This window comes from Pantherophis guttatus, chromosome 5 (assembly GCF_059756535.1).
Source record: "Pantherophis guttatus breed Tessera chromosome 5, ASM5975653v1, whole genome shotgun sequence".
Lineage (NCBI taxonomy): Eukaryota > Metazoa > Chordata > Lepidosauria > Squamata > Colubridae > Pantherophis > Pantherophis guttatus.
This window is the reverse complement of record NC_142067.1, coordinates 68699336-68713166: the sequence shown is the minus strand read 5'-3', so window position 1 is coordinate 68713166 and position 13831 is coordinate 68699336. Positions and strand designations below refer to the sequence as shown.

Here is a 13831-nt window from a genome sequence, read left to right as displayed (position 1 = left end):
CGTGTAACCTCCCAGGCCGAATAAACGAGCCAGGAGGGACACAGGTCCAGCAAACACATGAAGGTACTGAGCTTCCCCATGATCCTGTCCACCTCCTCAGGAGTAACAGGATCAAACTCATCCCAAATCACCAGTCCCGTCATCACCTCCCCGCCCGAACCAGTTGGAGTCCAGCCCATCCCGAATCTGAGCGATCTTGTTCTGCAGATGATGACTATACTCCTCTGCCCGCCCCCGCATAGGGTCATCTCCCACTCCCTGATTCAAAGGGGAGCACGACACCCTAAAATGGGCAGCCGGGCAATTATCTGTGGACGCAATGAGGGCGGAGAAATAAACACGCTTCGCCGCCTCCATCAACACCACATAAGATCGAGTGAAAGATCTCAACTGTGCTCGGTCAAACTTGGAACGGCTGGATCTCCAACAGCTCTCCAGGCCTCTCCTCTGACGCTTCATCTCCCGGAGCTCCTCAGTAAACCAAGGGGCCAACCGGGATCTGTGTCAGGTCAGAGATTGCAAAGGCACGACCTGGTCGAGAGCCCCAGCAGCCGCCTTTTCCCAGGCATCCACCAGAGTCTCGACCGGGGCGTGGGAAAGAGAGACAGGTATAATCCCAAACTTCGTTTGGAACCACTCAGGGTCCATCAGGCGCCTGGGGTGGAACCAGGTGGTTGATTCCGCCTCCCAGCGGCGGGGGGCGGCATAATGGAAGCCCAGCCTAAGGAGATAGTGATTGGTCCATGACGGGTTGAATAGCTGGCTCACCCCCACCAAACTCAGTTCGCCACTGCTCCGAGATAAAAACTAGATCGGGCGTGTGTCCCCCCCTGATGAGTCGGGGCCTGTATTATCTGGGTCAGGTCCATGGCTGCCATGGAAGTCATGAACTCCCGGGCCGCTCCCGACGTCCCCCACCAGGGAGAGTAGGTTAAAGTCCCCCAGCACAATAAGTCTGGGAAACTCAACCACCAGGCCCGATATGGCGTCTAGCAGCCCGGGCAGGGCCATTGATACGCAGCTGGGAGATAGGTACGTAATCAACAGGGCCAACTGACCTTGTGGTCCCCATCTCATGAGGAGGGACTCACATCCGTCTATCTGAGGAGCAGTGACCTCCCGTGGACCATGGGCCTCCCTAATAACAACCGCCACCCCCCCACCTCTCCCCTGGGACCTCGGCTGGTGTAGCACCTGAAAACCCGGCGGGCAGAGTTTGTTTATTTATTTATTTATTTATTTATTTATTTATTTATTTATTTATTTATTTATTTATTTATTTAATTTGTATACCGCCTTTCTCCCAGAAGGGACTCAGGGCGGTGAACAGCCAAAATTAAAAAACATACAAATGCAAAAGTTAAGATAATTAAAAGAATTAAATCATTGGCTACCCAAATTTAAAACCCCAAATCCATAAAATTTAAAATCCCAATTAAAAAACCATTTAGGCTAGGCCGGCTTGATGAAATAAAAACGTCTTCAGGGCTTTACGGAAGGTCCGGAGGTCCGGGATCAATCGTATTCCAGGAGGCTCATTCCACAGGGTGGGTGCCCCCACAGAGAAGGCTCGCCCCCTGGGGGCCGCCAGCCGACATTGCCTGACCGACGGCACCCCGAGGAGGCCCTCTCTGTGAGAGCGTATTGGCCGGTGGGAGGTTATCGGTAGCAGCAGGCGGTCTCGCAAATAACCTGGCCCTAAGCCATGGAGCGCTTGTTCAGATGAACACCGCCCTCCAAGCCCAGCCAGGTTTCCGTAATGCAAACCAGGTCCGCATTTACCTCCTTGATCAGTTCACTGATGAGTTGAGCTTTGTTAACCATGGACCTGGCATTAAAATAAACCAGCCTAAGCCCAGGGAACCTCTCTCTCAGACCTCAGATTTTATGCCTCAGTACTGTCAATTTCTCTTTAACCACTTTGTCTCCTGGGCTTAGTTGGAGTTTCTTTTCCATGTTTCCAATTTCTTCCTGAAGGATGTTGTGTGCCTTCCATTTTTCTTTATTTTTATGTGCATTATATGTTATTGTTATCCCCCTTAAGTAAGCTTTCATTGTATCCCATAGATTAGTTCGGGATGTATGTTGCTTTTCATTTTCTTTAAAAAATAATTTCAGTTCTCCCATTGTCTTTTCTATATATTCCTTCTCTCTTAAAACTTGTAAATTTAATCTCCATCTCCAGAACTTCTTTCTTTTTGGGATACTCCATTTTACTTCCAGGGGGTTGTGATCTACCCATATGTTGGGATTAATTTCTGCTGTTTCTATTTCCAATCCTAATTCTTTATTTACCCAGACCATATCTATTCTGGACCATGATACATTATTTGGGGATTTGAGTAGAAAGTGTACTTTCTCTCATTTGGGTGTAGGGTCCTCCAAATATCTATTAAATTTAATTCTTCTATCAAATTGAAAAAGGTTTTAGGTAGTTTGTCCCTTTTTTTATTATTATCTTTGCCACGCTTGTAATCTTTTTCTATGTCTATTATCCCGTTAAAGTCGCCCACTATACAAATATTTCTGTATTCCATTTTACATATTCGTTCATGTAGTTTTTTATAATATTCTTCCTGGTTTTTATTAGGGGCATAGATGGCTACTAGTAATATTGGTAAATTTCCTCTCTTTATTTCTATCATTAATGTTCTTCCTTTGGGATCTGCATATTTTTGTTCAGCGACAATCCCTCCCTTAATATATATTGCTACCCCCCTCTTTTTTTTTTCCACGAGCGATATAAATGTTTTCCCTAATTTACTATATTCTAGGTACTTTTCATCTTGTTTCCGTATGTGAACTTCCTGGAGACATATTATGTCAATGTTTTGTTTAGCTAATTTAGTGAATATCTGTCTCCTCTTTTTAATCTCGTTCAATCCATTTACATTAATCGATAATAATTTCCAATCTTCCATTTTTTGATTTTCCTAAGAGGAATTAGTATATATTTGCCCTTGTGACCCTTTGTGCTCTTGGTTTCTTTCCTTTTGTTCTTTCTCCTCTTTTTCTTCTGTGTCCTTTTTCTCCAAAGGTCCTTCTTTAAGATCTCGTTGGTAGGGAGTTTCCTCTTCCTGGGTTGTCGTCTCAGTTTCTTCCTTGCTACTCTGTTCTTCTTCCATTCCTATCAGTTGGTCTAGGAAATCTTGTGCTGTTACTAGACTGTCTATCTTTATTTTTTTCCTTTGCCACGTAATTAACATTCCTTCTGGCAATGTCCATCTAAATAAGATGTTTCTTTTGTTTAATTGCATAGCAAGGAAGCGGTAATCTCTTCGTAGCTCCCTTACTCTCCTGGGGACTTGTTTCAATGTTATGACCTCCTTCCCCCTGTATATCATTGGTTCTTCTCTAGTTGTATTGTACAAGATGTCACTGACTTTTTTTCTAGCAAATCTAATATGGACCTCTCTTGGCAACTTGTGTCTTCTAGCATAATTTGTCTGAACCCGGTATACCTCGTCCAATTCTGTTATTATTTCTTGCTTGTCCCTCTGAAGGGCCTCTGCAATCATTTCCGCCATTACCTGTCCCAGATCTTCCTCTTTCCCTTCAGTTACATTCTGGAATCTCAGGTAAAATGCTGCCCGGTCCATTTCCAGCTGAATAATGGAATCTTCAAGTTCTCTGTTTTGTGCCATCAGTTTTTGGTCTACCAGTTCCAGTTTCCTTTCATTTTGTTCCACTTTAGTTTCTACGTTCTTTATTTTTTGTTCGTTTTTGTGGATTGAGTCTTAAATGTCATTCACTTTGCCGTCTAAAGACTGGATATCTATTTTCAGTTCATTATGGTTACTGGACATTTTCTCCTGCATCTTCATCATTGTCTCCTGTATCAGTGTTAAGGTGGTTTGCATGGCCTGCATCGTTGGAATTACCATGGATTTTTCCGTCTTTGACAATCCTTCTGTTGATTGTTGAGTTGAGGGGGATACCATAGTAATTGTTGGGTTTGATGTAGTTTTCTTTCCGGTTTTTAACACTGTTGTACAGAGACTTGTCATTTCTTTCAGTATCCTTCTTTAATCTCTCACAATCCTATCTATATTTTTCCAAACTATCATCCACTATTGTTATCTATTTGTCTTATTCTTGTTTTCCTTATCTTTACTTATATTGGTCTATAATATCCCACTAAAAAGATCTTCCAGTATTTTAACCAAAAGAAGCTTATACTATTAATTCTATACCTTAAATTTTCTTATTTCTTCTATTTCTTATATTTTATTTATCCTAAAAAGACATATATTCAAAATTAAATTAATTGAGGTAATCTTAACAATAATCTTAAATCTCTATCAAATAAAATCTATATTTAAACATATAAAGAGTAAATTAATATTAAAATCTGTATTGCAATTAATATTCAATTAATATCCTAATAAAATATACAATCGTTATTTAATAAATTCTACTTAGTTATTAATTAACAATTAACTTATTTCTCAAATATATACAACTTAATTAAGCACTCAACAGATAGTATAGAAGCAGGAAGACGGGATGGCAAGATAATAAAAGAGTGAAGGGAGAGTAATTTATCTTAATAGGTATATTACAAGACACTGTTCAAGAGTTATTTCACTTTCTTATATTAAAGTTGTTTTTGTTGTTGTTATTTTCCAATGTTCATATAATAGCCTTTTTACATAATTTCAATTTCTTATATTGTTCCAACTATTATTCTTCAAATTTCTACAGTCTTTTTAAGTTATATTATTTTCAATGTCTTTCTGTCACCACTTTATCCTCTTGGGTTCCGTTCCAAAAATTAGTCCGATTATGAGTCCGGTTATCTTATAATAGTCCTTTCTTTCTTTCACAATTCTATTAATCACCCTTCTTCCTCTATTTGTAATTTACAATGGCGGCTCTTCCTGTTTCCTTTCTTTCCTTGTCCCCTTCTATCTCTCCACGATGCCAACGCTCCTTCCTCTTTGTTATTTACTCATGGATTCCACCAACTCTTCCTCTCCGTGCCTCTGCTGTACTAAAACCGTTGTTTCTCTCCAGTGTCATCCTGTCAGTTAAGCTTATTCTGCTGATTCATCCTCCATCCATCCAGTCGCCGCTCAATCTCTTTCCGTGAGTCCTCTATTGTCAGATCCCTAAAAGTGATACTGCCATTCAGTTGGAGGAGGGGGGGACACTTGGATTCGATTCCCTAGCATTGCCTGTGTCAACAGATATTTTACAACCTATATCCTGGCGCCAAAGAGCCCTGAGATCTCCTTTACCTGCAGGAATTTTTATGATAGCCATGTGGGTTATCTCACTTTAAAGTAAATGGTGGGAATGCATGTTTGTTTGGGTTCTCATAGGAAATAGTAAAGAAAACATCTTCACACTTGTGTATTGGTTAAAATCTGCATTCTGACTTAAAGGGAGGGGTCTCTACCACTTTAATCCTACTGCTTTGCCTAAGGGTATTCAGATCTTGCTTTAGTTGGATGGCTGTCACTTCTGCTTAATAAAAGAATCCTTTTGAATAACCACATTTCAAGAGTTCGTGCTTTCTTAAGTTGGAAGGAGAGGCGATCCTTATAGAAAGCAAGATCTGCAAAACGGTCAACTCAGAGAAGCAGTCTTCGCTCTACTGAGGGGACCTTGCAAATCATGTCTGAATGAAGCAAAGAGCTGGGAGAAACCGATTGCTGGGGAGAGACAGCAACCGCCACCCAGTCGGATGCCTGTTTCATGCACCCCATCGGAGAGGATGAGATAACCCTGGAGAATCCTGAAAAGCCCCGCTGGTCAATTGGCATCGGGAAGAAAGATAGCTGGGATGAGAGATCCAGAGGAGCTACCCTCAGTCGTGGCAACTGAAAACCGGGGTGGAAAATGGAACTAGAAGCCCTTACTGACCAGGGGGGACTGATCGAAGCACCCTTGAGGGAGGACTATCTGAAGAGGCATATAACCCAATTGGTGATGGAAACTTTGGAAAACCTCAACATTCGAAGGGAGCCAGGACAACAACCAAAGGGCGCAGAAAGGGCAGCTGTCGTGGATGAGGCCATGGGAGGCACCCCACTTCTGGAGCCTGCCTATCGAGCAGAGGGCGCAGCAGCAGTGGGAGAAGACCCAGCAAACCCTCCCCCCCCTAGGTAGCACGCATACAGGCGCCCATTCCCAATCAGCCCTGGGTTCCACAACTGGAAAGATAAACTTTGGGTGAAGTTTGATGGGAATCCGCAACAATTAGGATTCTTTGTGGTACATGTGCTAACCTACATGCAAGAGTATGGGCGGGATTTCCAAACCCAAGGATCCCGAGTACGAGTTGTGACCGTAGCCCTAGAGGGTGCTGCAGCCAGATGGATGGTGACCCTACATAATGCCAATGCACCAGAACTGCGGGATTTTGACCTCTTCATGATGGCTCTGCGATGTCGGTTCGAAGACCCACTGGCAGATCGCAAAGCACGTGACCGCATTAAGGTGGTGAAGCAGGGACGACGGCCAGTAGCAGAGTATACTGAAGAATTCCGGGACCTCGCGTGTCGTGTGCACTGGCCGGAAGATATTTTGGTGAGCTGTTTCAAGGACTGGCTGAGTGATGATCTATACAATGCCTGCGTGGCCAAGATGCACCGAATCACCTACATGAATGGTATGTCACTGCCGAACAAGCTGAGATCGATATGGCCAGAAACCAGTATCGAGAGGGCGAACATGGAAGAAATCCTCACCCCAATGGAAGCAAGAGCCCCCCAAACCACAAACCGCATTCTCTCCAAGATCTTCAGCCTGTTTCAAGTGTGGAAAGAGGAGCACCGAGCTGCAGAGTGTCGTTCGCAAACACCCGCCCGGAACCACCCACCAGGGGAGGGCCCTGCAAAACCGGGTCGGTGTGGGAAGGAGACTGCTCTGAGGAGCAGGGAGACTGTAGAAGTCCCATCCCCTCCCCTCTTTGGGGAGGAAACCCTGGCATCTCATCAGGAGGAATCACACTCATTTGGAAGTGGACCAGATGATGAACCATTGGTAAGCAAACCAATTAAACCACTTACCCTCCCCTTAAAACTATTTATCCCAAACCAGGACAGGGAGATAAGTATCCCCACCCTAGTGGATTCAGGGTGCACCCGTTGTTTGATCAGCCCAACCTTAGTAGGGAAGTTAGGGATTAACGTAAGAAAGCTGAAAACCCCTATTGCTTTCTGCCAACTAGATGGGTCAATAGCAGGAGGGGAGCCAGCTTCTTTTGCCACTGAGCCTCGTGGCATTGGAAGCCACGAGGAAAGGCTTACATTTATAGTGGCACCTGGCATGGAATGGCCATTAGTTCTGGGCCTTGCATGGCTGAAAAAATGGAATCCAAAAATCAATTGGAAACAAGGCATCATAAATTTCCAGAGGAATGTGACTTTTGCTGAGAATCCACATAAAGGAACTGAGGGGGCAGAGAATCAAGAAACAGCCATGCCTGGTCACACCATACCAAGTGAGGGCATACCCATAGAAGAGCCTTGGTAGCACAGTGGATTAATGCACTGTTATTAACATCTGCTGCCTGCAATTACTGCAAGTTCAAATCCCACCAGACTCAAGGTTGATTCAGCCTTCCATCCTTTCAAAGGTAGGTGAAATGAGGACCCAGATTGTGGGGGCAATAAGCTGACTTTGTATAAATATACAAAAGTATGAAGGTTGTTGCTTAACGCATTGTAAGCCGCCCTGAGTCTCTGGAGAAGGGCGGCATATAAATTAAAGCAAATATATATATATATATATATATATATATATATATATATGTATGTATGTATGTATGTATGTATGTATGTATGTATGTATGTATGTATGTATGTATGTATGTATATATATACACACATACATATACATATACATATACATATACATATATATATATAAGGATTTAGCGGAGGTTTTTATTGAGCCAGCCCGACGAAAAATCATAGCTCCAGTGCTATTAGAGAGAAAAAAGATGGCTCAAAACGCCTATGTATTGATTTTAGAAATCTGAATACAATCAGTGTGAAGAACATGTATCCCCTCCCCGTTATGAAAGATATGCTTACACACCTCGTTAAAGGGAAAAAATTTTCAAAGCTGGACTTAAGGGAGGCTTAGTATCGTGTCAGAATTAAGGAGGGGGATGAGTGGAAAACGGCATTTAACACCTCCCTTGGCTGCTACCAATTCAAGATGCTCCCCTTTGGATTACAAGGAGCCCCTGCAGTGTTTATGCAGTTAAGTTCTGCATCAGCATTTATATAAGGGGGTCCTGGTCTACTTGGATGACATTTTAATCTATACCGAGACCAAAGCAGAACATGTAAAACTAGTCAGGGTGGTTTTAAACAAACTCTGCTCTGCCAAACTTTATGCTAAACTTTCCAAATGTGAATTCCACCAAGATTGACTATTTGGGATACCGCATTTCACACCAGGGAATTGAGATGGATCCTCTAAAAGTGCAGGCTGCACTTGATTGGAACCCTCCACGTACGCGTAAACAGTTACAGAGCTTCCTGGGTTTTGCCAACTTTTACTGCCAGTTTATCCCTGCTTTTGCTCAGATTGCCCTCCCCATCACCAAGCTCTTAAAAACAAGGGGGGAGGACAACCCTAAATGGAAGCAGCCATTGAACTGGACAATGGAATACCAGGCGGCATTTGAAAAACTTAAACGGCTGTTCTCGGCAGAACCAATTCTAAAACACCCAGACACGGAGAAACCACTTGTCATACAAGCAGATGCCAGCGATGTGGCAATAGGAGCGATCCTGCTTCAGAAGAATGAGCAAGACCAACTACAACCCTGCGCTTACACATCCAAAAAGTTGAATGAGACTGTGCAAAGGTGGGCCATTTGGGAGAAAGAGGCTTATGCAGTTCCTTGGGCGTTGTTAACCTGGAGGCACCTTCCTAGAAGGTAGTAAGACTCCTTTTGAAGTCTGGACTGATCATAAAAATCTAGAAGCCCTAAAGACCCCAAGGAAACTCTCCCCAAAACAAGTACGATGGGCTCCGTACTTTAAACGGTTTGATTTTACTCTAAAATATCTCCCGGGGGAAAAAAACTTTCTGGCGGATGCGCTATCCAGAAAACCGCAATACAATAGTGCAAAGCCAGACGTAATCAAACCCATAGTACAAAACAATCAATTAGCTGCCAAAATAGTCACCAGATCCCAGGCAAAACAAGAGACATTGACAGGCAATGACACCACCCAAAATTTTAAACAAGCATTGGCCACTGATGAATGGTTTTTGAACAACAAATCCAGCTGTCTGATGAAAGAAGACTTGGCTTGGGTGGGAGGGAAGTTGTATGTTTCTGCCAGCCAAAGACTATGCTTAATGGTAAGGTGCCACGACTCCAAATTAGCTGGACATTTTGGGTTTGTGAAAACTTTACACCTGATTAAAAGACAATTTTGGTGGCCATCACTAAAAATGGACATAGAAAGCTATGTAACTAGCTGCCCCATTTGTGCAGCAGCAAAAAGACGCCAGGGGAAATCCCCAGGTCTATTGCAGAAGGTAGCTGAACTTTCAGCGCCTTGGAGAGAGATCGCTATGGATTTATTTCATCATGGAATTGCCAAACAGTGAGGGAAATACTGTTATTTGGGTTGTGACAGACCTATTTTCAAAACAGGCACATTTTATACCCTGCCAAAAGATCCCAACTGCTAAAAGTTTAGCCAAATTATTCCTAATACACATTTATCGACTTCATGGGGCTCCACAAAGGATCATCTCCGACAGAGGGGCTCAATTCACCTCCAACTTTTGGAGGGCGTTTTTGGGCTTACTTGGTACTGGCCAGGGGTTGAGCACATCCTTTCATCCTTGTACTAATGGTAATTCTGAAACTCGGTGTTAGAACAATATTTAAGATGTTTCATTAATTTTTAACAGAATAACTGGACCGAACTTTTGCCTTTTGCTGAAGTTGCGTTTAATAATGCTGTCCATTCAAGCACTAGTTTTACTCCTTTTAGAGTAGCAACAGGCCAGGATTTCAGCCCCATGCCTGAACTACCCACAGAAGAACCCACCATCCCCTCACTTAAGGAGTGGCTGGATAATTTGCAAAACATGTGGCCAGTGGTTAGACTAGCTTTAAAGGAAGCTAGAGAAGCTTTTAAAATTCAAGCTGACAAGAAAAGGATGGTACCCAAACCTTTTCATGTTGGAGACAGAGTATACTTATCTACAAAATTCCTGAAATCATTACAAAAAACTGAAAAATTGAAAAAACTAGGGCCAAAGTTCATTGGACCTTCCCCCATCACTAGAATCCTCAATCCAGTAGCAGTTGAACTATTAGTTTACTCAAGCGAGAAGTAATCTCATCCCTCAGACCACCTGCATCTACACCACCCGTTCCCATCATGATTGAAGGTGAACAACACTTTGAAATCAAGGAAATCCTTGATTGTAGGATCCACAGAGGGAAAATCCAATACTTAGTTGCTTGGAAACATTTACCATCAGCACACAATGAATGGGTTGCTAAACACCACGTTAGGGCTCCAATCTTACTGAGAAAATTTCACTCCCAATATCCTAACAAACCTTGTTAATATACTATCATGAAATCTTGTGTATATTTTGTTTGTTTTTTTTTCAGTTGGACCCTTTTGCTTTCTAAGGAGGGTAGCATGTCAGATCCCTAAAAGTGATACTTGCCATTCAGTTGGAGGAGGGGGGACACTTGGATTTGATTTACTAGCATGGCCTGTGTCAACAGATATTTTACAACCTATATCCTGGCGCCAAAGAGCCCTGAGATCTCCTTTACCTGCAGGAATTTTTATGATAGCCATGTGGGTTATCTCACTTTAAAGTAAATGGTGGGAATGCATGTTTGTTCGGGTTCTCATAGGAAATAGTAAAGAAAACATCTTCACACTTGTGTATTGGTTAAAATCTGCATTCTGATTTAAAGGGAGGGTCTCTACCACTTTAATCCTACTGCTTTGCCTAAGGGTATTCAGATCTTGCTTTAGTTGGATGGCTGTCACTGACAGCCATCCAACTGATAGCCATTCTGACAGGACTGATCTCACTTCTCCAAGTTTCTGTACCTTTACGGTGTTCTGGCAAAACTCCACTTCTAACACTGTCCACTCCGATCTTCTTTGCTCCCCGGCTATTTGTCAGCTTATCACAGCCTCGAGTTTGCCATTTCAAAATGACAGACACATTCGTGCTGGGTTAACAGAGGCGTCCATTCGAGCGGCAAGCGCTCGCCCCACGCTTTACCGCTCTCCAGACTCCCTCTCTGGTTCTCAATGCCCTCCAGGCTCTTGCACCCCTAAGGGTCCCCAAAGCACGAAGAAATCCGGGGTTGAAGAGCAGATCGCTCTCCTTCCACCGTCTTGCCATGAATTGCCAACCGGAAGTCGAAATGAAGAAATCTATTCTGGTATGACCTTGTAATTTAGATTCAGAAGTCTGAATTGTTCATATCTAAACTTAACTTGTGGTTTTATTCTTTTCTGTTTTTAAAATGTCTACTCTCAATTTTTTATTTTATGGTTTGTGAATCTTAGTTTTTATTTAAAAAGCATTCGGTTAGATAAATTACTCAGTGATGTAGGCTTACTCATTGAACTTTAAATATTTTTGTTAGGTAAATAATTTGTTATTTGGAACTGAAATTACATTATCTTAATCAGAAGAAGCATGGTTTACATTTTAAAATCTAATCTTAATTCTCCTTTCCTGAATAAGGTTCCTATCATTCAGAATGACATACAAATTATATAAACGATATTAGATGGTTTTGAAAAGTTTATCAATGGAGACCTATTCAGAGATTCAGAACCTGATTCTATTCAATCAATGTATTCCTTAAATATTTACTTCTACTAATATTAATGCTTGTCTTTGGATTCTAGTATGGCTTGACCTAAGGACTCAATCTACTGTTGAAAGACTTCTTAAAAGGATTCCAGGAAAGAATAAATCCTTTTTTAAGGTAAAAGCTGACCTTAGAATAATTAGAGTATGTTTGGTAATTACACAGTGCAAATTATTCTTTTTTTATGCTCATGCTAATGAAAAAAGGAAAACTAATTTAGTGTAGTGGTTAAAGGCACTAAAGAAACTCGGAGATTGTAAGATCTGTGTGAAGCCGACTGGGTTTCTTTGAGTCAGTCTGTAGAAAGACTTCCAAAAACATCCGGAAGACTGACTTGGACAGGAATGCAGACTGAGTCAAAGCTACCAAAATAATAATAATTAAAGAAAAAAACAAAGTGGATTAGTAGATTTGTTATACTGTTTACACATTATGATTGATTAACTTTCAACCTTGCAGAGTAGGACTGGTCTCCCTCTTAGCACATATTTCAGTGCTGTGAAGCTACGCTGGCTTTTGGACAATGTGAAAGAGATCAGGCAAGCAGTTCTTGAAGGGAGAGCTCTTTTTGGTACTGTTGATTCATGGTTAATATGGGTATGTATCAATATACAATATACAATAATTAAAACAATTTCTTTAGTTTCTATACTTCCTCAGCTTGTTTTTAACATCCTTAAAAATTATTCAAGAAAAAGTCAATTTTATAGATTACAGATTACAAATTAACAGAGTTGGAAGGAACCTTGTAGGTCATCTAGTCCAACCCCCCACGCAGGAGACCCTACATCATTTCTGATAAATGGCAGTCCAATCTCTTCTTGAAAGCCTCCAGTGATGAAGTTCCCACATCTTCCAAAAGTAAGCTGTTCCATTGGTTGATTATTCTCAATGTTAGAAAATTTCCCTTTATTTCTAGGTTGAATCTCTTCTTGATCAGCTTCCATCTATTATTCCTTGTGTGGCCTTCAGGTGCCTTGGAAAACAACTTGACCCATTGCTCTCTGTGGCAGCCCCTCAAACATTGGATCACAGCTATCATGTCTCCTCTGGTCCTTCTCTTCATTAGACTAACCATGCCCAGTTCCTGTAACCATTCTTCATATGTTTTAGTTTCTAGTCCCCTAATCATCCTGGTTGCTCTCCTCTGCACTTTTTCTAGAGTCTCAACATCTTTTTTTTATAGTGTGGTGACCAAAACTGGATGCAGTACTCTAGGTGTGGTCTTACTAAGGCTTTATAGAGTGGTATTAATACCTCACTTTATCTTGATTGTATCCCTCTGTTAATACAGTTTAGGATTGCATTGGCTTTTTTGGTTGCTGCTGCATACTGCTGGCTCATATTTAGCTGGTTGTCCACTAAGACACCAAGATCTCTCTCACAGTCACTGCTATTAAACCTAGTTTCACCCAGTCTATATGTGTACTTTTGGTTTTTCTTGCCCAAGTATAAGACTTGACTTTACTCTACATTGAATTTAATTTTGTTAGATAGGACCAAGTGTTCAAGTCTGCCAAAATCCATCTGGATCTTGAGCCTATCTTCTAGGGTGTTAGCTATTCCTGCCAGCTTAGTATCATCTGCAAATTTGGTAAGTACCCCTTCTATTCCCTCATCTAAGTCATTTATGAAGATATTGAAGAGCATTGGGCCTAAGATGGAACCTTGTTGTACCCCACTGCTTACTTCCCTCCATGTAGATGTAGACCCATTAAGGACTACTTGTTGAGTACGGTTTGTCAGCCAGTTACGAATCCATCTGGTGGTGATGCTATCTGGGCTTTTATGATCATATTTTTCAGAGTTTTCCAAGCTTCTTTAGTTATTTTCCCTTTTGGATTTTCATCCAAGGAATCTTTCCCAAGTTCTCTCTGAATTCATTAAAATCAGCTCTTTTAAAATCTAAGACTCTGGTATCATTATGTTCTATTGCTTGTGTTTGCATTATATTGAATTCTAGTAGTATGACACGGTCACTCTCAC

At 41.8% G+C, this 13831-nt stretch overlaps 1 protein-coding gene across 7 annotated transcripts in view; it reads left to right on the top strand.

Moving 5' to 3' along the window:
- The window catches only part of GK (glycerol kinase), a 107496-nt gene that overhangs the window by 30957 nt on the left and 62708 nt on the right, over positions 1-13831 (top strand). For all 7 annotated transcript variants that reach the window (XR_015728239.1, XR_015728238.1, XM_060694059.2 and 4 more), the window contains exons 5-6: positions 11883-11962; positions 12305-12442. Coding sequence is in view for 5 of the 7 variants with exons in the window: in XM_060694059.2 (XP_060550042.1) it covers positions 11883-11962; positions 12305-12442 (218 nt within the window). In the remaining 2 variants the exon portion in view is untranslated. The remainder of the gene's footprint in view (positions 1-11882; positions 11963-12304; positions 12443-13831) is intronic.